General features: G+C 43.0%; 1 protein-coding gene across 2 annotated transcripts in view; it reads right to left on the bottom strand.

Moving 5' to 3' along the window:
• ythdf2 (YTH N6-methyladenosine RNA binding protein F2) overlaps positions 1 to 27,364 on the bottom strand; it is a 38,479-nt gene extending 11,115 nt beyond the window's left edge. For both annotated transcript variants that reach the window (XM_084310530.1, XM_084310529.1), the window contains exons 1-3: positions 26,945 to 27,364; positions 25,661 to 25,740; positions 22,240 to 23,931 (exon numbers count right to left, since the gene is read on the bottom strand). In XM_084310530.1, coding sequence (XP_084166656.1) covers positions 22,240 to 23,931; positions 25,661 to 25,740; positions 26,945 to 26,993 — 1,821 coding nt within the window. In that variant the 5' untranslated portion in view covers positions 26,994 to 27,364. The remainder of the gene's footprint in view (positions 1 to 22,239; positions 23,932 to 25,660; positions 25,741 to 26,944) is intronic.
• Between the last annotated feature and the right edge of the window lie 206 nt (positions 27,365 to 27,570).

Consider the following 27,570-nt stretch of genomic DNA (forward strand, 5'->3'; position numbering starts at 1 on the left):
ATGATATGGCATCTTTGAGTAAACTTTGAGTATCATTAAGTATCTTGAGGCTGAAGGCAGAGTGTCCTCTTTAAAAAAAAATCACAATATGGTCACCCTTGAAGTCGCATTATAATTCACTTAATAAAATAATGACGAGTCAGCCTCCTAAAAAGACAAAAGTTAGTGACACGACTCACACCGCCGCCGCCAAAGTAAGGACTTTGCTCTGTATCGTCAATCAATGGTCAAATAAATATTTGATTAAGGAATATAATATGCCTTTTTGTATTATTTCTCTGTGTATCAGCAAAATTTGTATATTTTTACGTTAGACAGAGGGAAATTAAGATGGTCATATTTTTTACAAACCGGTTAATTGGCAGGTGCCGTATGTTGCTCAGTAGTTGCTGATGTCTGCTCAGGAGGTTTGAGCGTTTGCTCAGACCGAAAAGAAAATAGAGGGAACATTGGTAACCAGTCTCCCCTAGTTAAGCCCTTCGTTAAAAACCTGTGCGTGCTCTTTGACCCCGAGTTTTCCTTCAATAGGCAGGTAAACTCGGTGGTGAAGGGGTGTTTTTTCCAGCTCCGGTCCATAGCCAGGATCAAGGCCATTCTCTCCCCCTCAGACCTGGAAAGAGTAATTCACGCCTTCATATCTTCACGCTTAGACTACTGTAACTCCCTGTACCTGGGGCTTAATAAATCCACCATAGCCCGTCTACAACTGCCCCAAAACGCTGGCACTAGACTGCTCACAGGTACCCGGAAGAGGGCTCACATCACCCCTGTACTTGCCTCCCTCCACTGGCTCCCGGTGTGCTTTAGAATAGACTTCAAGGTCCTCTTATTGGTCTACAAAGCCCTTAACACTTTGAGTGGCAGCCACGGCATGTCTTTCATGCCAACCGTTGAGTGCCAAAAACGAGATATGTCGTTTTTTCCTTGTTTTTGCTTTTATTAGCGATTTCCATTCATATTTCATCAATCTAGCCTCACGTTACCACTGGGACTCTCTTAGCTCAAATTGGGAAAATACCGCACCCTATCATCTCCCGGAAGGTAATGCACCCTTTGGAATGGAGTCAATGGAAATGCATGGTGAAAAGAAAGTCCGGATTCCACATTTTACTTGTCAGGCATGTAATCCGAGCCGATTGCAGTCTTTGTGGTCCATCAGAACTAGGGATATCCAGATACATTTTTTGATTCTACCGATACCGATCCGAAATTATTATTATTTTTTTTAAATCCCAATTTCTCACATTACATTCACCCTGAATGTTGACGTTAGTTATCCAGGTGAAAAGTTAACTTCATTCAAGCGAGGCATTGCAATCCTTGACATAAATCATTTGATGTATAATTAAATCAAAGGAAATGCGTTTGGGTCTGAGAGTGTGGCTGGTCTGCCGTTCTGCAGCTGGATACTATTGGTTTGTTTTGGCAAAATTCTTCTTTGTGACAATAAATAAATGAATGATGATATGCAATTTAAAACCAAAACTAAGGCCTCAGTATGAGTTTAAGACGTGAACATGGTCATGTTTGTTAAATAAAAAAATAGTAAAAAAAAAAAAGATCCCGATCTTCGGAAAATCACATGATCGGCTCAGATCGCGATCACGTGATCGGATCGGGACATCCCTAATCAGAACAGCGGAGAATATGTGTTTCGACCCCCCAGCGTTGGATCAATAAACACAATCGATATTTGGAATGGCGATCAGGAATTGGAATAATCTTTTTGGAGAACATCTGATCTGAGGTAAGGAATCTATTTGACCAGTCTTGTGATAATCAGAGCTCTTTTCACCTATATATCAGCGTGTGCCATATGTGTGTGTGGCTGTGATTCTGTGTGTGCTGATCAGGAAATAAGATAATCGATGTTTCAGCCCGCTTCTATAGCGTGCATAAGTACACATACTATCGATAATCTAGCGGTTATTTGAAAAAATTAATGGGTAGAAAAATTTAAACGTGTTTTGTGTATTCCAGTAAAGCGCGATTCCTGCAGAATCTTAAAAACGAGCGTTTTTCAAAATGGTAAACGGAAATTAACAGATTAAAAAACAATACGTTTCGACAATGTTGACTGCAAACAAGTCATTGATAAGCGACGGCCGTATTAGACACAGCCATAATTTAAGATGTAGATTATGCGTTCGCAAATGTGATCGCTCTCTCATTGACTACAGCGTTGGCACTCAAGCGATATATTTGGCACCCCCTGCTGGCACGGAAAGTGTTAATGGTAAGTAGGGATGGGTACCGAATTCGGTACTTTTGAGGTACCGAACCGAAACACGTCGGTACTACCGAGTATCGAATCAAGTGAGAAACCAAAAAAAAAAAAAAAAAAAATTTTGAACTTTTTTTTGAACTTTTTTCTTTTCATGTCAACGTTCACACGCACAATATATGCTTACCTAGGATTTGACTTGATTCAACAACAAAGCAGTCGGAGCAATGACAAGCCGAAACTGTCGAAATTGTAGTCATTTGAAGTTTGGATTTTTTTTACGACTGAGGTAGGTAAATTAAATTTCGACAGTTTTCGGTTCGTCATTGCTCCGACTGCTTTGTTGTTGAATCAAGTCAAATCCTAGGTAAGCATATATTGTGCGTGTGAACGTTGACATGAAAAGAAAAAAGTAAAGTAAAAGTACCGAAAAAAGGTACCGTTGGGTACCGGTATCGATGTGAAAGGTACCCATCCCTAATGGTAAGGCCCCTGCTTACCTAGCAGACCTCCTCACCCCCTATACCAACATCAGGGCCCTCAGATCGTCTGACAAGGGTCTCTTAACCACCCGTAGGTCTAATTTCAAGTCTAGGGAGGGACGTGCTTTTGCGGTCGCAGCCCGTGACCTCTGGAACAGCATCCCCATGTCCATTAAATCTGCCCCCTCCATCGAGTCTTTTAAATCGAAACCCACCTATATCGCCTGGCCTTCCCCGACTCACTTTGACTCTTGCCTTGCTTGTTGACGTGTTGGTTGTGTTTTCCTTTGTCTATCCGTTGGTTGTTTTTTCTGTTTATTCTATACTTTTCTTTGTGCTTAGCTTTGTGAAGCACTTTGGTTGACAAGCATCATGTCTAAATGTGCTATATAAATATTTGATTGATATTTGCATGTTCTTGGTATCTAGGGACATCAGGGAATATATTCCCAGTGTCAGAAATATTGTGTATGTTGAGTAAATTGTGATGAACCAAAAAAAGGAGAATATAAATTTTTTTCATCTTTGACTGAAAATGTCTCATCTTTGACTGAATAACAAACACCATGCTAAAAATACCAGACATGAAAAATTGGCATTGAGCTCATTCAGCACCTTCTTGAGATCATGTGTACAAAAATTCGAAGCAAATTAATAAAAGGGAGATTTTGTAGAGACAGTACTGAATTCTGCCATCCGGACACATCCCATTTGAAATACGATTATAGAATATAAGGCCTATAAATTACTTTATTATGGCCATGTCGCACATCTATGGATCGGTCCAAATCTCCCGTTTCCAATGGCAGAGTTCAATCTGGATTTAGTATCACCAGGTGTGATTCACAAGCCGTGAATGAAATCTACTGCAAGTGCCAAGTAGTAACTTTTATATAATCAAAAATTCTCCGCCATTTTTCATCAGACTCTGCCCCCAACTCGGCCCCCTGTAACCTCGCCGACTATGCAATCATGCTCAACTACATTCTCACAGACTCCCTCGACTCACTGGCACCCCTGAAAACCATTACTGTCTCATTCCCCACCTCCTCCCCCTGGTACACCCCTGAATTCCGCACCATGAAGCAGACTGCAACAACTACAATAAAACCCATCTTACTGGCCATGCTGACTTCTCAAACAACACATCTCCTACCGTGATGCACTCCAAGCTGCCAAATCTGCCCACTATTCCACCCTCATTAACAGCAGCAACCGAAATCCCCGGACCCGCTTCTCCACTGTTAAGAAAGTCCTCCAACCCCTGGACAATAACACTCTCCTCCCCCAACCTCTGCAACTCGTTTCTACACTCTTTTAACACTTTAGGTGCCAGCGACGAGATTTCTTGTTAGTTCATGCCAACCATTGAGTGCCAGCCGACGAGAGAGCTTGTTTTTAATAGTTTTATTTATTAGCGATTTCCATTCATATTTCATCAATCTAGCCTGCCGTTACCACTGCAAACTCTCGCTGAGCTCCATTGGGAAAATACCGCCCGCTATCGTCTCTCCCTGTGGTACTGCACCCCTTTGGATTGGATTGAATGAAACTCATGAAAAAAAAATCCTGCTTCCACATTTTACTTCTCAGGCATGTAACTCGAGCCGATCGGATTCATTGTGGACAGGGGAGGAAACTTAACTTTTTGGCTTACCAGCCAACTGGCGAGTAGATGGTTTTTTTTACCAGCCAAACAGATTTTTTTACCAGCCAAAAATAAATCACTAATTGTGATAATTACTTCTTTGTATGTCTTCGTCTAAATTGATTTTCAATCATAGTAATAATCACACCGTGTCTCTACTCTTTAAAATATTTATTAGCATAAAAAATGTATAAGTGTCTCTACTCTCCACAATATTAGCATACAACATGTATTACCGTAATCACACTGTCTCTACTCTTCAAAATATTAGGATATCACATATTAACATGAAAGAGGGAACTATTCTGGACTGGGTTGGGCTGAACTGGGCAGTGAAAGATGCTTGGCTAGACTGGTTTGGGCTGGTCTAGGTTGGACTGGGTTGGGCTGGTCTAGGTTGGACTGGGTTGGGCTGGTCTAGGTTGGATTGGGTTGGGCTGGTCTAGGTTGGACTGGGTTGGGCTGGTCTAGGTTGGACTGGGTTGGGCTGGACTGGGTTGGGCTGGGCAGTGAAAGAACCAAGCATTTCACTGTAATAGCTAAATAAAACTTGAACTTACATGTTACATTTGCACTCTGGTTGGATGCCAAACGTATTCTGGTTGTACTGTACTTGTGCTGTTATGATGACAATACATTGGAATCGAATCTCATGTCAACGCTAGGGGTTCAGCAGGTGTATTCTGAATGACAAGTATGACAACATCACCGTTGTGAAGGGCATATGGGCGAGTGGTGATATGGGGGGAAACCCGGTAATAATAAAATTTCACTCGGCTGCATTTAAGCAAAGCCGCTCAGTATAGTCATCCACTATGTTGAATGCGCGTTATGGTAGCTTGTTACATGCTAGGTAGCTAGCCGGCTAATGCTGGTTAGCCTCACGCCCACTCAGGGTTCCCACGCTTGCCTTGACATTTTTTTCCATACTACCTCCTGATTTTCCAGGTACCATATTAAGTTATGATCTATAGGCCCCTGAAGTTTCCCGCCCTCATCCGCGCCCCCCTCCTCACACACACAACCCCCTAGGACACCTGACTACTTACTTGATTTAAAAGATGTGCCAGTCAAGTCTACATTGTAAATGCTTAGAGATTATGTCTTATTGATAATATCAATGCATGAAATAATGCAACAAGCTGTAGATGAACAACAATTTATTGAACTGGAACACATGAGCACTGGGATTGATATATGTTCTCTCTTCCACTCCTCTCCTATCTCATCCTGTCCTCTTCTCTCCACACCTCCCCTTGTGTCCGCTCCCGTCTTCTCTTCCTACTCTTCTCAACTCTTCTCCACTGTTCTCCCTTTTCCTCTGTCATCCTCCTCTTCCATCTTCGCAGTCTCTTCTCTTCCTGGCTAACTGGCTCGTTATGAGAGCTAACGTTGGCTAGCTACTGTACCCGGCGCTGGCTAACTGGCTATCGTTATGAGAGCTAACGTTGGTAGCTACTGTACCTGGCGCTGGCTAACTAGCTAGTTATGAGAGCTAACGTTGGCTAGCTACTGTACCTGGCGCTGGCTAACTGGCTCGTTATGAGAGCTAACGTTGGCTAGCTACTGTACCTGGCGCTGGCTAACTGGCTCGTTATGAGAGCTAACGTTGGCTAGCTACTGTACCTGGCGCTGGCTAACTGGCTCGTTATGAGAGCTAACGTTGGCTAGCTACTGTATCTGGCGCTGGCTAACTGGCTTGTTATGCGAGCTAACGTTGGCTAGCTACTGTACCTGGCGCTGGCTAACTGGCTCATTATGAGAGCTAACGTTGGCTAGCTACTGTACCTGGCGCTGGCTAACTGGCTCGTTATGAGAGCTAACGTTGGCTAGCTAGTTAGCAAGATTGCATTGGTTTACCACAGTTAAAACACAGCTACTTACATTTGAGGATAAACTTGCATAAGAAGTTTCACTCAAGTTTCACTGTAGATGCCAAGGCTCCCTTGGCTCACCAAGTTGCCTGCATCAAATTCCAACATCCAATATACCATATAGGATGCCAAGAGCATGCTCTACAACATGGGATCATCCATTTCTATCTACAGTAAAAGCTGTTCAAATGTAAAGGGTTTTTATAAACTCATGTTAATTCTGTGCTCAATAGTTAAATTTTATTACACATCATCCAATAAAATTTTCCAGGACAACTGTTTGTATTTCCATGTAATTGGTCACTTTTGCTCAGTTTCCATGCCTTTCCATACCTGGAAAATGAACAAATGAATCCCATGTTTTCAATGTTTTCTAGGTACCGTGGGAACCCTGCCACTGTCATTCTCATCCGACTCGACGGAGACGCGTTGTGTGCTGTTGTTCGCCCCCATGTCAGACCGCACTGATATCCAAAAGAGACGACTCTACATGCAATTATTTTCATCCACGATGTGTTTTTGTCTACGTTGTCAAGCCGGTGACAGGAGTCTGTAGGTCCGCGCGCAGTGGTCTGTCCACTTCCCCTAGATGCGCGACATCTTCTAGAAAACTAGTGTTCATTGGAGGAGCTTAGAGCTTAGAGTACAACGATGATGTTCATTGGTTATGGTCGGATTATTATGAGGCGCAAATGGGAGGAATCATAAGGGGGGAGTCAGAGTTCGGCTTGTGAGCGAATCAGCAGATTGCAGAATGATTTTTTTTTAGTTTTGTTTTGTTTACTAATCGCCAGTGTGGTGAGTGCTCTTCATGAATCACTCGCCAAACATAAAAAATACTCGCATTTGGCGAGTAAAGTGGCCTAATTTCCTCCCCTGATTGTGGACCATCAGAACAGCGTGGAATCGGTGTTTCGACCACCCAGTGTTGGATCAATAAACGCGATCGATATTTGGAATGGCGATCAGGAATTGGAATAATCTTTTGAGAACATCTGATCTGAGGTAAGGAATATATTTTTACCAGTCTTGGGATAATCCGAGCTTTTTTCACAGAGATATCAACGTGGGCCCTATGTGTGTGTTGATCAGGAAATGGATAATCGATTTTTCAGCCCGCTTCTATAGTGTGCATAAGTACACATATACTATCGATAATCTAGCGTTTATTTGAAAACGATTAATAAATAGGCAGAAAAATTACAACGTGTTGTGTATTCCAGTATATTCCAGTAAATGGCGATTATCACTGAATCTTCTGAAATGTTCTGGAATTCATAAAACGAGCGTTTTTCAAAATGGTATAAAACAGAAATTAACCGATTAAAAAACAATCCATTTCGACAATGTTGACTGCAAACAAGTCATTGATAAGCGACGGCCATATTATACACAGCCATAATTTAAGATATAGTTTATGCGTTCACAAATATTGAGAGCTCTATCATTGAAGTAGGTGGTGGCACGCAACGGGGTTCCGGGGCACGGAAAGTGTTAATAACAAAATCTCCCAAATCAACAGCTCACTGACCGATCGCATCAACAACTCCGCCACCCTCACTGCTTTTGCCCCCGCTGACTCCTCCATTACAGACATCATGACCACCTTCAAGACTACCTGCTCCCTCTACACCCTCCCCACCACTCTGACCAAGGCCTGCCTCCCTGCTCTCATCCCCCACCTCACTGCCCTCTTCAATCAGTCACTATCCCAAGGGCACGTTCCCTCTTGCCGCTGTCACCCCTGTTCTTAAAAAGCCCACTCCATCCAACCTCTCCAATTACCACCCCATCTCCATGACCATTTCTCGCCAAAACCCTAGAACACATTGCCGCCTCCCAACCACAGTCAAACAACCTCTATGAACCCCTTCCGTCTGGCTTCAGTCCATCTCACAGCACCGAAACCGCCCTGGTCAAAGTCATCAATGATCTCATCTCCGCTGATTCCGGTGCCCTCAACATCCTGATTCTACTTGACCTTAGTGCAGCCTTTGACAGTGTGTCACGCCATCCTCCTCCAAAGGCTGTACCAACTGGGTGTTGAGGGCACTGCACTCGACTGGTTCACCTCCTATCTCACCGACAGACGACAGTTCCATCTCCCTCTACGGTCACACCTCTCCCTCCTCCTGTTACGCAGGGGCTGCCCCAAGGCTCAGTCCTGGGCCCCCTGCTCTTCATCTGCTATACTCCCCCTCGGTCACATCATCCGCAAATGTAACCTAGACTTCCACTGCTATGCCGACGACACCTAAATCTACATCAGCACAAAATCCTCCCATAACCCACCCCTCAGTCACATCGAGTCCTGCTCATCTGAAATAAAATCCTGGCTGACCCATAACCTCCTCAAACTCAACAGTGACAAGACCGAACTATTCCTCATTGGCACCAAATCCACCCTCAGCAAATCCGGACACATCACACTCACCATTGACGACTCAACCATCCCCCCCTCCCCCCTGGTTGGCAACCTCAGCGTCATCCTGGATCCCACCCTCTTTCGACCCCCATGTCCACTCCATCATCAAAACCTCATACTTCCACCAAAATTAGACACTACCTCTCCATCCTGACTCAAAACTACCCGTTCTCCCAAGCATTCAACCTTCCCTACCCATAACCCCCCCAAACCTACCACCTTCCTTTCCCCTTCCCTACTTTCTCTCAGTCTCCTGCCCATCGCACACCCCCTCCCCCCCTCGGTTTCCCTTACTTACCCGATTTGTTTCCCCTACTGGCTTCTGTATTCGTTGTTCGTTACTTCTGGTTTTTATGTTCTTGTATATTTATACCGTTGCTCGTTTCCCTATGGTTCTATGTTTCTCCGTTTTGCCTATCGTCAGCGTATGAGTAATTGAAAAGCGCTATACAAATAAAATAAAATAATTATTATTTTTAACTCAAACTCATTTTCTATATTGATGAATTTGTATACGTCTTTCTATAACTGTACTCATTAACTCAATCAGCGCCAGAGCAATATGCGTGATGTGTTGTTAACACGCAGACGCTCTAAAGTATAGGAATATGTGGCAGTGTTTGCAGGGCTATAACTATATTCTATATTATAACTATGGATACAATACTATGGCCCATTTGACATCGACTATCATTCAATATGTGTTAAAGAAAAATAAATGTCATCCATACATTCCTGTTTTATACCGTGGTGAATATGAGTGGTTTTAGAGTAATCCCGTCTAATCCGAGAAAACGACGCTATGCAGCAATACGTGCAATTCACTAAAAACGTTGCAGTTTCTCGCCTGTACATGCTACTATTTCGAAATCACATCTATATTATCGGTATTATGTTTCATCATGAATGCATGAAACGGTGTGGGGGGGGGGGTCGTTTTTTTGATGCTTTGATAGTCACCAACGGCACACGTTGTGGAGTAACATACGTTACACACATATTGTGATCGAAGTGAAGTCATGGTTAGATCACAGCAGGATTGATACCATATAGGCCTTACCTTCACTAGGATGTAGGGGTGGGACGATACATCGATCCAGATCGATATATCGATCTATTATCAATAATCAAATAGGATCGATGCAACGTAAAAAGATCGATTCATATTGCGATACTTTTATTTTGAAAATCCGGCGACGTCATATCCACCCCGCGCCCAGTATTGTCAAACTCTGTGTAGCTCTGTACAGCAGAGCAGGGCTACAGTCAGAGCGTCTATTTTGCGATATAAGTCTGTGCAGTTTTCCCCCCGCAACGGGTCAAATGCATCTAAACATGCTTTGCATCGTCGCCATTCCTTTATGCCAACGTCACGTGGGCAGATCTAAATTAACGTTAGCTGAACCGTGAGAGAACAGGAGAGAGAGAGGAGAGGGGAAGGAGGAGGGGCGCGGGGCAGGGTTTCCGTTAGAAAAAATTGTTGCCGGCCTCAGTGTAAAATGAGAAATTCCGGTCAGAGTTTATCGAGCTTAAAAACAATTGATAGGCTTTGATAATAACTGAGAATTTGGCAGAGAGACGGCAACATTATCGTGGGTTTGCGTGATGAATCTCCACCTCCCAACGACTTATTTGCGAGAGTATGCTGCTGCAGGGCAGCAGATTCAGCTGTTTTCAGGCCCCATCTGGGGACCGCTCAGCAGTGCCCCCCACCCAACAGCTGAATTGCCAATGGCTGAATTAGAGTAATGCACTGTGCCGGCACAGCTGGTGGATTCTTCGGCTCTGCGGCTGCATGCTTGTCGCAAACCCAGCACTAAGCTCTCGCTGACAGACCTGCTTGGTGAAGCAACGATGAAACAAATGTAATGATTGTTTCGTTCATCGCATAGGCTATTTAATTTTAGCCTATTTTAATACAATTCAAATAATCAAATTGTGCTTAGAAGGAATTATTTTCACCGGACATTATGACCGGAGAGATTAAATATGTCGGACTTCAACAGATTTTGCCGGTCAAATACCGGTAATTACCGGCTAACGTTAACGCTGGGGCATTCTGTGTGTGTGCGTTTGAAAAGACCAAATTAAGTCAGGAGTATTATTATATTGATATTATTTACTGAGGATGGACAGATAATGTTGATATTTAAACATGAATACATAATAAATGTATTGATGATCATCATGCAACATAAAACAATTGTAGGAACGGTTTGGGAGAGGTTTTAGCTTGTGTTGAGAGTTCCAAAACATTTTACTTAAACTTTAAAGCTCAATATATAAAAACGTGGCACTTTACAGTGGAGGTCTATTTGTATTAAAAACAATAGTATCATATTGTGATGAAACTGGTGATTCCCACCCCTACTAGGATGTACCCCAAAAAGAATATTCCAATTATCTGATGGCGAGTCCCAGTATTAGTGTTGATCGTGTCGCCAACATAATCCGCCACACATCATGCACCGGGAGCATTTCACGCTTCTCAATCCGACAGTTATAACCACTCCCCTTGCCCGACCAATAAAAATCCGACCAGAGACTTTTGACCGACGCACAGACCAAGATATAATGTTTCAAAGGGTGCTCGATACTGCCACCTGGGTGGATGCGGCCGGTATTGCACTTTGGCATTCTCAGGATGATTCCCCATGTTAACCCTGAGTCTGTGTGCCTGTAATGAAGGAAATATCGAATAAAAGAAATAACGATGAAAACCCGACTATACTCAGGTCTGGCACTGAGCGGTTGGCGAGTTAACCCGTCTATCATCGGGTCCGGCGCTGATTGAGTTAAGAATGCAAGTATCATCGGATATAGGCCTACCAATTTAACAAAAATAATGCATCGTCACCAGGAAAAGCAAGTCAGCAGCTTATATATTTTTTCAAGATATGTCACTACCTACTCTGCTTTATGCATGTGCCAAAGCTCAAGGTGTCAAGTTACCACATAATGGACTATGATATGTTCAACCTATATTGGTGACATCACACACTCAACTCTTCAGGCAAGTACAGAGAAGCTCAGTACACAGCTCAGAGAAGAATGGGAAAAAGGTTTGTATAGGCAAAGTCATGCCTACAAGTAGTTAAACATAAAGAAAAGAAATACATTTAGTAAGTTGAGGGGATCTTTAAAATAAATGACTTAAGATGTGGGGTAACCTCTTTCTCCTTGCACTAAATATGACTGTTCATGGTATACTTTAAAAACAGAAGGACCTAGGCCTGCATACTAAAAACAAAAAAGGTAACATAGGCTACATTTAGGCTCCCTTCTATTCACATCTCTCCATTGGACAAGAACACATTGGACTCAATATGGTGAGTCAGTTGTTCAGAATGGCTGAACAATTCCAGGAGGCAATAGCTTAAATCTCAACAAAAGAAAACTTATTTGCAAATATATCAACATTCTTTGGTTTGAAAGGTAATGAGCCCATGGAATTGGAATTAATTTGGATTCCGGTTAGTTTTTTTTTTTACGATTAACATCACATGGAGATTTTTTAAGGGGCACCAAAACACAATGTTGATTTATTTTGCACATAACGTCACACATCCAAAGGCTCTCAACAGTTTGTACACATAACATTTTGTTGGACATTTATCGAGAGTAAACGAGTTTGAATATGGCCAACAGTGATCAGGGACATTGAATCTTTGTGTTGCGTTAATTACACCTCAATTAAATTATAAGCGAGTAGCCTCTATAATACATGGTATTGCTATTTTTTCATCTACATAATTTCATGGTGCTGTAATTAACACAACACAAGGATACCAGATGGCATCACTGGTGGCCATTTTCAAAATAATTTACTCTCAATAACGGTCAACTAAATTAATGTGTGCAAAACGGTTTTAAGTTTATGGATGTGTGTGAGGTAAGGTTATGCGCAAAATAAATCTGCATTGTTTTTTGGTAAAGTGCCTCTTTAAATGTGTAATTCAGCAGCACTTTTCTCATCACCACTGTGCAAATTTTTTCAAGTTAGCAGCAAGGCACACAATTACACCATGAGCGGATAAACCGTTACCCCAGTTCTCATAAAAAATTCATGGGTGATGCTAACAATCATCTCTTACATTGAAATAAGTCACGCTACGCACATGAGCTTTTCTGTACATTCAAATGTTTTCCTTTGGCTGATACTGAAAGGTAAAAAAATATATAAAGGAAGCACAAACGTAGCATTTAAGCTTTAAAAATAAGCTTTCAGGTAATTAGTTGCCAATTCTTATTAATCCAAGGACATAATTCAGATAATTTCCCTTAACAATTGATAACCATACCCTAGACCAGGGGTAGGCAACCTTTACTATCAAAAGAGCCATTTTGCCCCCTCCTGCACAAAATAAAATTCATCTGGAGCCGCAAAACCCATTTACCCTTAAAATGAAGATAGCATAGTGTATAAAGTTTTATATATATATTTATACTATATATAAAGCGGGATTGGAATTTATTCAGAAGATTATTACTAGTATGTACGTTATGTACCTATTGTTATTTTTTCATTCCGTCTCAAGTGTTGGAGGAGACGGGCAGAAATGACAGCCAAATCCATTCAGAATAAATGGACCCAATTCAACGGATAACAAAGACAACGGACCCAGTACTTTGTTGGTGGTGTGAAAATATGCCTACAAAGATGAAATATCTTTCGAACAGTTTGTATTAAATTATATCTGAATCGAGAGATCTTCTGTTACAACAAGTATCTCTCCGTTGCATAAAGGCTGGCTGGCAGTGTGCATAGAATAAGGCATATATTATTGAAATTCGTTTTTCTCTAACGAACACATCTATTTCTATAATATAGTTTCATATATACTCCAGTGCACAGATTTGGCCGCCAGACGCGCAGTGCACATAACGGAAAAAGGAGCGCTTGTGGAGAGAGCTAGGTCGCAAGGTTGCCCTGACAACCAAAAGCTATGTTAACGTCACTTGTGGGGGGATTCCCCATGCTGGCAGAGCTGGCAAAGTCTGCGACATCGGTACCTACCATTCAAGTGTTTTTGGACTGATTGTGACCAGGCTGCATGCGCTCCCGTCTGACACCCCGGGACCATGCAAGTCAGCTGAGACAGGCTATTTATGTTCCATGTATGCTATCTTGTTGCGAAATAATAATAATAGGCCCATTGAGAATACTCTTGTTGCTTCGTTAGTACAGTTGGTTGTTTAGCATTTTCTTCACGTATGTTATTTAGTCATTTTCGTTGACATTAGTGATGCACGATAATATCGGCCGCCGATATAATATCGGCCGATATGGCAGTTTTTTTACACATCGGTATCGGTCCGATATCAAGATAGGACCGATATAATTTACATGTTTTGGCCTTAATTAAATAGTTTCAAAATATCAGTAATTTCTATGCGGCGGCTGGGTGGCGCAGCGGACATTGCACTCGTCACCAACGCAAGAGACACTGGGTTCGACTCCGGCTGTCGGCGTTGCCTCCGGCTTGGGCCAGCCGTCATACTAACTCAATTGGCAGAGTCAGCGGGTGGAAGTCGATGGGTGGTAATCAAGACGTTGTGGACAGCGACTCCTACAGGTCGGTTGGGGGACACCTGCACAGCAGAGAGGAAAATGGCGGGGGTAGTGTGAGCCTCCCACACGTTACACCTCGCCAAATGAGAGTCCGCGCTGGCAGGTGAAAAGATGTGACAGGCTGCCTCCACGACATGTGATGCAAGGCTTCCATCCTCCCTACAACCGACCAGTGGGGGGCATATGCGAGCAACGTTCAAGACAGGGGAGGGGAGAATTGGCACGGCTAAATTGGGATGGGAGAAAAATTGGATAAAAAAAATAAATAAAATATCAGTCATTTCTGAAAATAAGTTACGAAAGTAAAAATAAGTGTTTTGGAAAATAGCTCTTTATTTGATTATCATAAAAAAGTGTTTTCTATACAGATATATCGACATCGGTAAATATCGGTATCAGCCAGAACAGCAATATTAATATTGCTTATGGGTATCTGCCACAATTTTCACATCGGTGCATCACTAGTTGACATGTAGATTTTTCGTTTTTGTTTATTTATTAACCTCTTAACTCATTGACCGCCGGGAATTAGTCGGGCGCCGCTCTAGCACTGCCACGCTTTAAAAGATCACCTTGTTTGTAACTATATTCTATATTATAGCTATGGATACAATACTATGGCCCATTTGACATCACCTATCTATCGTTCAATATGTGAAAAATAATAAATCTTTCCATCCATCCGGTTCCCGTGTTATACCGTGGTGAATATAGACGTTGCAGTTTCTTGCCTGTACACACCATTATTAATCAAATCTATATCATAGGTATATGTTCCATCATGAATGCATGAAAGAGGGGGGGGTCGTTTCTAGGGATTTCCCAATCCGAATCACGTGATCGGGGCCGATCACGTGATTTTGCAAAGATCGGTTTTAAATAGCATATGATCATTCATTTATTTATTGTCACACAGAGCAGAAGAATTTTGCCAAAACAAACCAATAGTATCCAGCTGCAGAACGGCAGACCAGCCACACTCTCAGACCCAAACGCATTCCCTTTGATTTAATTATACATCAAATGATTTATGTCAAGGATTGCAATGCCTCGCTTGAATGAAGTTAACTTTTCACCTGGATAACGTCAACATTCCGGGTGAATGTAATGTGAGAAATTGGGATTAAAAAATATATATATATATTTAAATTATTATTATTTTTTTTGATCGGATCGGGAAAGATCGGTAGATACTCAAAATTACATGATCGGGAGCAAAAAAATGTGATCGGGACATCCCTAGTAGTTTCTGATTATTTGATGGTCAGTAACGGCATTCGTATTGAACACTAAAACCGCTTATCAGCCCGATCGGTATAGCATTGCAGGATCAAGCTAAAATGTACGTCAGATCGTCCTTACCTGTGATCGGGACTCGGGAGTATTCCAAAAATAATATTCCAATTGTTTGATCGCCATCTGGTACATCCAATGTCCATTTGGTCCACAGCATAATCCACCACAACATATGGATCGGGGATATTTGACACGCTTCAATGGAACCGGGAGAACAGCTCGCCTCGCGCGACAAGGACAAATTTAACCGGAGACATTTGGCCGTTCCACAGGCCAAGATACAAGGTTACAAAGGGTGCTCGATACCGCCGTCTAGCTGGATGTGGCCGGTATTGCACTTTGGCGACCTCAAGACTCATTCCCTATGGTTAGGGATGCCCCCCGGACCCCGGTTTTAAACGGGAACCGGTACTATATTAGAAAATACCGGAGTATTTATAAGCTCTGACGTCCTCGGTACTGCTATCGATACTCTAGAGAAATTATTATTATTATTATTATTATTATTTAAAAGTTGCGAACGATCCTCTCTCTGTCTCTGCACGAGAAGCGAGCCGCAGCCAGCGAGTCAATTATTACACACACTCCTCGCGAGTCGCTCGCTAGTGCTACACATAGACATACGGGTACTACATACGGGTACTCCTTAATGAAAGTGCTCCCCGACGCCCCGTGCTATAGCGCGCGGCACACAGACAGCAGCTCTGCATGCACTGAGTCGTGATCATGGCGGATAGAGCGAAGCGTTCTAAAGTATGGATATACTTTACAAGGGTCAATGCCGACAATGCACGTTGCCACAAGTGCAACAAAACATTTGCCAGTAAGGGTGGCAATACGAGCAAATCAATTTATCAAAACATCTGTTGGCAAAACATGATATTAGTGTGCAGAAATGCGCGTATTCGACTGCCTTGCGCGCAGTGTTCCATCTGCATACTGCAGCCGTAACCCAAGATACGGAGTTGCCTAGGCTAATAACGAATTATTACAAATAGGCTAATAAACAAAACAATTGTTTAGCTACAAATACTACAATCTAAACTTTTTATAGATCGTCAAGCTGAGGCGTCAGCCACTATGTCCCAGCCCAGTGAGCCCAGGGCCACCACACATCCTCCCTCTACCTCCCTCCACCACCCAAAGTCCTTTCTCCCTAGCAGCTAGAGGAAGGATGACAGAGGATAGGGTGAACGAGTGTCACAGTTCTGTTAGCCTTTTGCATTTGTTGTTTATTATAAAAAGTCTATAATTCAGAGTCAGACACATCATTGTTGCTGCTGTTGCTGAAGAAATTATATTAATTTATTATATTTATTTATAAAGTTATATAAAAGAACATTGCTGCTGCTGTTGCTGAAGAAATTATATTTATTTATAAAGTTGTATTTATAAATAATAAAGCAATGTTGATTCTGTTCTTAATTAATTGTCTTTTTTTCTTGCAAAAAAATAACCAAAAAGAACCGATAAGAGTATCGATAAAGTACCGAACCGTTAAGCAGTATCGATAAGAGTAGTAGTATCGATAAAATCCTAACGATACCCATCCCTACCTATGGTAACACCAAGGTCCCTGGATGAATAAAAAATATTGAATAAAAGGAAAAACTATCAAATAACGAGTATACTCGTTGTTGGCGTTCAACGATTGGCGCCCAATAACGAGTAAACTCATTGGCGGGGAATGACTAAGCCCTAGCCATATTTTCAGAAAATTAGTCTAGAAATACATACCTAAGTAAATAGAAGATTGCGCCACTTCTACAAGGTCCATTTGCATGCATCTAGGCTAGGGACATCTATGGATCTCAGGGAATGCATTCCCAGTGTCAGAAATATTGTGTCCGTTTAGTACTAGGCTTGAGTAAATTGTAATGAACCAAAAAGGAGAATATCAATTTCCTTTTTTCATCTTTGACGGCAGGGACCGAAACTAGAGCGCCACCCGCCATTGGCGCTCAGTTTTTACGTTTGGCGCCTCCCACTGAGAGGTCTGACCGCCGTGTGGCGGGCAATCAAATAGTCATGTGAAAACCGAAAATCATGATCCAATTCTTTAGCGGAGTTCTCACTCGCTGTATCAGCACAGACATGCAGCGCACTGCTGCTGCTGCTCCTACCCCTCCCCACCTGTTTCTGTATGCCTGCATGTAAACAGAGACTATTGCCTCACCGTGACGTTAGTCTAGTCAGTGTGGGACCTTCGTGAGATAACGTTAGCTACCGTTACAAAATGACCCAGTCAACTATTCACTTAGTTTAATACATGAGGCATTGTGTAACGTTATGCAGCCGGCTAGCTATGGATAGCTCCCGACATCAACAAATCCTCCAGCAATAGTCCAGTGCATAATACCTCCGTTGGCTAGGTAGCTTACTAGTCACTACGAAATGTCGCAGTAAACTAAATAGTTCACCGAGGCGTTGTCCCAACGCCATCCAGCAGTAGCTACAGATAGCTCCTGTCCTGACATCAATGTCCTACAACAACATGCGTATTAGAGTCCCTAGCTTACATCGCATGAGTGAGGGCTGCTGAATAGGGTCCAGCTGTAGCTCAGGAGAATCCTTTTGCATGCCGAATGTAGCGTTTAGGGTCCAGCTGCAGCGCCGGAGAATCCTTGCTGGAGCTGGAGGCCACTTGAGTATACACACAGACAGTGGAGCTGTTTGCAGACAGCGAGGTGGCGATGTCTCGCAGATAACACAATCACAAGTATGATTATATAATATATATATTTTATTATAAAATTATATAAAACACTTTTTTTTATCAAAAAAAGTTGGCAGGTAAGAAATATGCTTGGCGGGTAGATTATTCCCATCTACCCGCCACTGGCCGGTGAGTCAAAAAGTTAATTTCGCTCCCTGTTTGACGGTGAATACCACCATGCCAACATTGACCAGACATGAAAAATTGCCACCGAGCTCATTCAGCACCTTCTTGAGATCACATGTACAAATAAATCTAAGCAAATTTGTTTTGTAGATACAGTACTGATTTTGCCATCCGGACACATAATATGAATATAGAATACCAGGCCTATAAATGACCTTATTATGGCCAAGTCACACATCTATGGTGGTAGAGCCATATGAAATCCGCGTTCACGGAATTGCAGACGGAATCGCGGAATTGAGCAATACAAATGGAATAAACTGTGTTGTGGGACTTGTACAGCACTTTGTTCAACTTTGTCAGTGCTGTTTAAAGTTTAAACCTTTTTAAATCTTAGACAAACAAAACACTTTGCTTTCATGAAATATTGTAAGCCGTCATTTGAGGCTTTATAAAAGCAGCACAATGAACACAAATCTGTCAGTGCCAAGTCCGACCTCATCTTAAATAACAAACAGCATTGCTTGTTGTAGTTAACAAAGAGAGGCAGAGTAGATTTTGAAAAAAAAAAAAAACTCAAATTTTATTTTCATATTCGAATCCCATGCCCATCGAACAAAGCTTCGAAGTAGGGATGCACCGAAAATTCGGCCACCGAAAATTATCAGTCAAAAATGGTTAAAAAGGCTCTTTCGGCCGAAAGGGTTTTAGCACCGAAAATATATCACTGAATGTCAAATAACGTGTTGTGATGACATAATCAAAACGTGACTACAGACATAGCATGCGCAACGTGTAGCGTGAGCATTCTACAGCCTGTGATAACGAACTCCTCTTATAGGGATGCCCCCCGAAACCCGGTTCTAAACTAAATTAGAAAAAACCGGAGTATTGATAAACTCCGACGTTAACGGTAGGGATGGGTACCGAATTCGGTACTTTTGAGGTACCGAACCGAAACACGTTGGTACTACCGAGTATCGAATCAAGTGAGAAACCGAAAAAAAAATAAAAAATAAAAAAAAAATTGTATTAATTTTTTTTTTTACTTTTTTCTTTTCATGTCAACGTTCACACGCACAATATATGCTTACCTAGGATTTTACTTGATTCAACAACAAAGCAGTCGGAGCAATGACAAGCCGAAAACTGTCGAAATTGTAGTTATTTGAAGTTTGGATTTTTTTTTTACGATTGATGTAGGTAAATAAAATTTCTTGAGACTAAAGTACCGAAAAAAGGTACCGTTGGGTACCGGTATCGGTTCAAATGTGAAAGGTACCCATCCCTAGTTAACGGTACTGCTATCGGTAGTCTCTAGGAGCGGATTAGCTACGGAGCTAACAGTGTACCATCCATCTGCAACGCAACGGTGGCAGCAACACTTGAAACGGAGTAACGTTAACGGTATGGCGAGTTCATACTACACTACATGTATGAACTCGACATAACGTTAGCGTTACTCCGTTTCCATGAAGTGTTTAATTAGCAGCAATCTGTTGTTGAAAATTTAACGTTAAACGGGAAATGGAAATGCGAGGACAGGAAGCCGTCATCAAATCGTTGTAGTCATATTGTAGTCTTGTCATATTGTAGTCTTTTAGTCTTATTAACTAACAGATTTTAACAAAATAAAAAGCAGCAGCACTATATATTGCATAACTGAGTCATGTTTGCTATGTATTTCTTTCTTTAGGGGAGTAGGACATTTGTTTCACAGTTTTAGCATGATGTTTTATAGATGGCTAGGTTAAACAGGTTTTTGTTTTTAAGAGGGGGTTTGATTGAAGTTTATTTCAAATATGCAACACAACAATCAAACATCAAGTACATCAACACCTCGTGTGTGTGTCTTTATGCAGATCTTTATGCAGTTTTAAAGCACCTTGGCTTTGTTCTGAATGCACTTTGTTGTAGTTATCCTACAGAGAAAAGAAAATGCACTTGACTTTAATGCACATTTTGTTGTATGCAAAGAGAAAATGTTTAAATTGTACAATCTTTCAGCAGTCAGTCTGGAATTAAGCTGGGAAGTGTAGTTTTATGAAATTCAAAAGCCCTGGGTCAAGTGACATTTTTTGTTGTTCGCCAATTTCTCACCACATATCAAGCAGGTACAGGTAGGCCTGCATCGTTAGTAGTGAAAGCAAATTAATCTGTCCACGCTGAATGAAACCCTCTATTTTAATGTTAGCTTATTGGGGGGTCGGAAACGCAAGATTAACCACATGCAGACGGCAGGGAGAGGCGCGTGGGTGTGACGTATATTTTAGTTGATGAAATATTAAACACTTTTATTTCAGTTCACAGTATCACCTCGGTCTCCAAATTATTATTATTTTTTTACATGGAGCCACATGCAGCCCCAGAACAGCGGTTTGCCGACCCCTGCCCTAAACCAATCAGCAAAATTATTTTTGATGAATTCCAGATCTCACCATTACATGATTTCTATTTGGTAAAGAATCAACCTTCAGTTTCAGCGTAATTCTACTCAGTAAAAAGAATTCCACCAGAATCAATGATTGAGTTGCTGTTGTGTAAAGTAGACATTTTCTACAATTGTTCCATGTTTTTTTTTAGTTATGGACTCTCTAATCTTGCAGGACTCTCTAATCTTGCAAAATTGTAGAAAGTAGAGTCATCCAATTTTAGTGAAATTCCCCTTAAAAAAAAGGAATAAATACATTCTATTGTTTCAATTAACATTTATTCTGTACATGCACTACTAAACAGACCACCAAGTAATCAAATGACCAAAATAAAAATCACTGCATTCATGAAGTGCATCATAAAGAGCTCACAATTTGACATATTCCTGTACTCTTAACACTTTGAGTGCCAGCGACGAGATATCTCGTTAGTTCATGCCAACCGCTGAGTGCCAGCCGACGAAATCTCGTTTTTAACAGTTTTTTTTTATTAGCGATTTCCATTCATATTTCATCAATCTAGCCTCACGTTACCAGTGGGGATCTGTCTGAACTCGAACACCCCCTATCGTCTCCCGGATGGTACTGCACCCCTTTGGATTGGATTGAATGAAACGCATGGGGAATCCACATTTTACTTCTCAGGCAACGAGCCGATCGGACTCATTGTGGACCATCAGAACAGCGTGGAATATATATTTCCAGTACCCAGCATTGGATCAATAAACACGATCGATATTTGGAATGGCGATCAGGAATTGGAATAATCTTTTTGGAGAACATCTGATCTGAGGTAAGGAATCTATTTGACCAGTATTGGGATAATCGGAGCTATTTTCACCTATACATCAGTGTGTGCCATATGTGTGCGTGTGTGTGTGCGATCAGGAAATAAGATAATCGATTTTCAGCCCGCTTCTATAGAGTGCATAACAAAGTACACATATACTATCGATAATCTAGCGTTTATTTGAAAACGATACATAAATAGGCCAAAAAATGACACATGTTTTGTGTATTCCAGTAAAGGGCGATTATCACAGAATCTTCTGAAATCTTCTGGAAGTTTCAAGAAACAAGCGTTTTTCAAAATGGTATAAAATGGAAATGAACAGATTAAAAAAACAATCCGTTTGGACAATGTTGACTGCAAACAAGTCATTGATAAGCGACGGCCATATTAGACACATAGCCATAATTTAAGATATAGTTTATGCTTTCGCAAATATGAGAGCTCTATCATTGAAGTGGGTGATGGCATTCAACAGGGTAAATAGGAAACGGAGGCCGGCACTGAAAGTGTTAAGAGATGTTCAAAGGATGCACACGCGCCCACACATCAATCACATTCTGCATCTCTTCCAACATACAATTTTCAAGAGCAGGTAAGAATAATTGGCTGATTCATCAATATATTAATTCAAAACATTCAAAAAAGATTTACCTTTTTCACACACTCCTCCTCCTCTTGGCGCTTCTCGTAGTGGGAGAAGTCGTCAAAGATGGAGGTGGTGTGCTTGTATCCAGCAATGATCTTCAGCACCTGCCTGGCCTTGTCCAGAGGAACCTCCTGCGTGTCCCGAGAGTTGGTCACCGGCTTGTTCTCGTTGTTCTCCAGTCGGATGTGCCTCAGCTGGCTGTTGGGAACGTCCTTAACGAAGATCCAGCGCACGTCAAAGCGGCCCTTCCACTTGTCCTGTGACCACACACCGGCACACGTGTTGTAGTCCACGGGCGAGCGCATCTCCGCAACGCCGCAGAAGTGACCACTGCCGTTGACGCTGAAGAGAAGGTAGAGCGGGCCTTTGCCCGCCAGCGAGCGGTAGGCCGCGTCCAGCCTCTTGTTGCCATGCTCCGTGCTGCACCAGATGTTGTACTTGATGGAGCGGTGGATGTCGTCCTCCGAGTAGCTCTTGATGATGAAAACGCGGCCCTGTTTGGGGTTCCAGTCGAAGTCCTTGGGGTTATAATTGTTGACCAAGCGCAACTTCTCTAGGACGGGGTGAGGCTCCGAGGGGACCCCGGGAACCGTGCCCACCCCCGAAGAGTTGGGAGGAGACTGGCCCGGACCTCCACCGCCAGCGTCCCCGAACCCGTTGGCCCGGTTCCGAGGAGGCACCCAGCGAGTGGGTTGGGAGGGTTGCTGCTGGGCAGGGGGAGGAGGGGGGCCCTGGGAGAGAGGAGGGGGCATCTGAGCCATCCCAGGCTGCCCGTTGGGTGGTAGCTGATGCTGGCCCATTTGGGCAGAGGGGGGGACCAACTGTCCATTGCTGAGGGGCAGCTGTGGAGTCCCTCCAGCAGTGGTACCGGGCTGAGGGGAGGCCTGGTTGGGCGGTTGCCCGTTGCTGGGGAGAGGGGGCACCTGCTGGGGGGCGGTGGCTTTAGGCATGGTACCCTTGTTGTCCCAAGTGCCGATGTCCATGTTGTGTTTGATGGGCGGAGGAGGCAGGTTCGCACCAGCCATTCCACCCTTGGTTTTCAACTTGGGCTGCGGCTTGGCTGGCTTGCTGGCAATGTCCGCCCACGAGGCAGGCTTGGCGGGAGCAATAGAGACAGGGGGCATGCTGGGGGGTCCTACAGATGACACAGGGCCAAGGGGTCCTCCACCAGGCAAACCAGAGCCAACCACTTTAGGGGCCATGTCCCCACCACCACCGGGGGCAGCACCGCCAATCTTGAGTCCTGCCATGCCCTGGTCCAGGCTGTTCATGCCAGGTGCCTTGTTGAGGGGCTCGTTGGCAGCAGGGGCAAAGGGGGACTGTCCGTCTATCATGGCACCCCCAAGTGAGCTGGGGGCATAAGTATAGCTGCTGCTGTAGCCAGAGCTCTGCGCTGTCCCCGACTGGCTCTGAGAGCTGCTACTGCCCCACGCCGAGAAGTCGATGCCACTGGGGAAGAAGTTGAAACCATGCTGACCCAGGAAAGGGTTGCTCCCCAAGGGCCCTGGCTGGCCAAACATAGCGTCCGGGAGGTAGTGGGGCTCCCCATTGCTCAACTGTCCATAGGAGGCCAGGTAAGGCATAGGGGGGTCCCCACCTGTGGACCATGCTGCCTCATTCAGGGAATAGGAGAATCCTATGGAGGGGCTGTAGTAGCTGGGCATGTACGAGTCCGACATGGCCGTATAGGCATTGCTCTGGATGGAGAAAAGGAGAACATGCTTTAGTTACACGTTGTATATATAAAAAAAAAAAAAAAAAACAGACTGAACTACGGTAGCTCCTTACCAAACACTGACTAGCTTCTAAGAGATACGAGTTTGATAAACATACAAATAACTCTGGGAAAAGCAAAAGATAACAGGCAGCAGCTACATAAATAAGAATCAGTAAATATTGTAAGACACAAAAGTAAACCTACAAAACTAATAGCACCTCAAAAGGCACCTCAAGCCCACATCCTACTTTTCTCTCTCAATGTGAATAACCATCTAAAGCAGAAACTAAAATCCACACTATTAAAGTGAATTATGAGGAAACAAGTGGCATGGGCTATTAAAACAAACGGGACGCAGCATTCCTTTTACTGGAGGAATATACAGGCTCCATTATTTTCACTATAGAGGGGCATGCCACCACGACTGTACAGTAAAATAGGCAACAATCAAATGCCATCAGAGCAGAAAGAAAAGCAAAACAGTGCAGCTATTAATCTTAGCTCTAGCAGAGGAATTTCCTTATGTCACTAACGGGGAAAGACACACAAACAAAGCATGTGTGGGCAAAGCATCTGGGATTAATCACAAGACGTTTTCAAATGAATAGTGTGCAACACATTCCCAATTGAATGACAAGGAAAGAGGCATTTATGAAAGCAAGCAGGCTAAACAATAGTTCAGGTATTGTATTGCACTGACAGTACCCATGAACTCTAAATAACACCCAGGTAATTAAGTGTAAAAGCGGTTCTCCTGTCATCCAATATCCTATTCCATGAATATAGCTTAAGTTTGTGAGAACTTTGAGTTGTCAGGATAATCTAAATTTCGATACTCTATGACTGTTATGAAAGTGAAGCGCTTTCTAAAGATTTTATACTTTTACCTAAATCCCCCGAGGCAGACGGCCCACAATGAGCCACTGGTACGAATAAAAACAAACAATGACTTGCCGTACAACAGTTCAGTGACTTGCGTGTGTGTCTTGGCGTGCAGCAATAAGTATGACATATGGCAGGATAGCGCATTTGTGCCACTCTGAATATGTCCCAATTTCATGGGCCTGTCTGTTCAACAAGCCACTTGTTTGGGAATGTTTCCTTATGCTCACAAATTTGTTGGGGGGGGGGGGGGGGGGGGGGGGGGCTTGTTCAACGTTAAAGAACATGTTACATTTCTTATCATTTATTTAGTCTTGTGGATGCTTAGCCATACTCGTGTTGGTCAGCCCCGACCAGGGCACAAGCCACGTCTTTCCACAGTTTGCGGAGGGAATTTCACCCCCAGATTGTCAGTTCTTGTCCCTGGTTAATTAGTTAATGCCAAAGTGACGTTTGCCATCAGTTTGAAGCTGCCTTCAAATTATATTTATGACTCATTTCATGTAGGCATTTCTCATTATCGTTGAGATACTATGTTGGTAGTGAGAATGGTCATACTTAACTCGTTATAAAAAATACTGGTATTGTGGCAAAACTACAGAGAACTCGATGGTGTAGGTGGCTCCTCACTTGGGGATCATTTATTTAAATATAATGTATAATATCAACGATTGCATAGTAGCCATCAGTGTGAGGAATTACTGCAATCCACCCACCCCAAAAGAAAATAAACAAACAAAAGTCATTAGTCTCTTGCTGTCCATTATTGATGATAAAAGTGTAAAAATAAGCTGTTCAAAGTGCCATGTCATCTAGGTAACACTTACCTGTCTGGCCTGAGTATTCAGGTAAGGCTCAAACTCATCATCATTCAAAGTATCCTTTTGGGTCACAGCTCCGTTTTGCACTGAAAGAGTTTCAAAAGGCATTTGTTTAAGTTGTATATGGGCAGAGTACTGAGACACAGTACATTTATCTAGTAGTGCATTATTTCATCTAGCATCATTATCACCACTCCCTGTAATTATTCACGAGTAGACATATGGATATCATATACATACAATGTACTGAAACAGCTCAATGTGTATTTACAAAGGCCCAAGTTGCACAATAAGATGAATCCTGCTTTGTGTGGTGGATCAACTACTGACATCGGTTGGTTAGATAGGGGCATGCATGGACCTTGTACGTTTTGTGTGGGCAAGATAACAATGCATGTCCTCTTCAAATGGATATTTATTTAACAACGTTTGAAAATTCCGTTATTGTTCAATAGAACACTTAGCTAGTAGCGTGGGCAGGTGTTTTATGTTTTGCACTGTGGGACTGAGCGGATATCAGAGTTATGCTCTGCTGTCTGAATGACGTGAATGGTTCCATCAAATCCCTTTAGATTACTCGCGTAGCGTCAACAAGACGTACACCTAACGTATACAACAACCACAGCGATTAGGGTTCTTCGTTAGGAGTGACAACATCTGAGCCCATCGCTCACACGTTAGCAATGGGCTCGTTAGGACGCAGCAGGAACAGCATGTCGGAAGACGTGTCATGTTCAGGTTAGTGTAGCAGGCAGGCTACGGTTAGCACGACGCTAGCTTAGCCAGTTAGCATCTCCTCCGTGTTCACAAGCGCGAAGAATCCTTTCATCGTCGTGATGACGGACTCGGCTAGTTGACCGGCTATCAAACTAAACAATATTCACTTCACCCCCTACGTGACCCGTTTGAATTAGCCCAAAATAAAGTGACGTAAAATAACACAGATTTACTGTCGAACCCGTCGATGAGTTATAATAAAAACAGTGCAATAATAAACACAGGAGGACGCTGTTCATGTTAGCCAAGCGTTACCGTTAGTTAGCTTCGGGTCTGACGCCACTGACAGGCGGACTGTATCAACCAGGGAGAGGAGAACGGAGACATAAAACACACTAAAACCACAGGCTTAACATTTCTAGTCGGCGATATGAGTGAATGCACGGTTTCAATCCTAGCAGACTAGCGTTGCACCGTTAAACACCGGCCTGTGGGTGCCGTCAGCGCGGGGAGGCTACAGGGGTCTACACGCAGGGGATCCGCGGAACTCAACACTAACTTGTTGCCACTTACCTTTGTTTGCTTGGCCTTTCGGTCTCTGGATTGGGTCCAGGTGATTCATGAAGGTTTGATTTATGAGAAGAGAGGAAGGGAAAAATAGATGAAGAAATGTATTTCCACCAGTCGGTCCCTGTAGCAGGTGGTCAGGCCTACTAACACTGCTGCTGCGCGGAGCCACTGCTGCCTCTGAGCTAACTGAGCTAGCTAGCCGTCTCGATGGGGACAAACTGGCCCTCGGTAAATGTTCACAAAGTGCCTGTCTTTACCTGTTCAAGGAGGCTGCTGGCTGACATGTCTTTTTCCCCTGGAGCCCAGTGTAACTATGTTTGTTTCTATTTAAAAGCGGCAGGGTGTAGAAATGTCTATTTAGGAGTTTAGCAAAGTGCCCCTATCTCCCTACAGAGCCTGGTTTCTACACAATGGCGGGTTGCAGTTGGTTCTGTCTCGGCGCTGACAGACAGACTTCTTCTCAACATGGCTGGGCGGCCCTCGTCTACCGACACCGAGGGCATTTATTAACAACGGACAGGCGCCCCCCGTGGCATGGAGGAATTACTGTAGATTATCTTTAACATTTTTATTATTTAAAAAAAATCTCGAATCGAACTATTTCACTGGATAATATATAATATATATAT

Source organism: Notolepis coatsorum (genome assembly GCF_963971535.1).
Source record: "Notolepis coatsorum genome assembly, chromosome: 3".
Lineage (NCBI taxonomy): Eukaryota > Metazoa > Chordata > Actinopteri > Aulopiformes > Paralepididae > Notolepis > Notolepis coatsorum.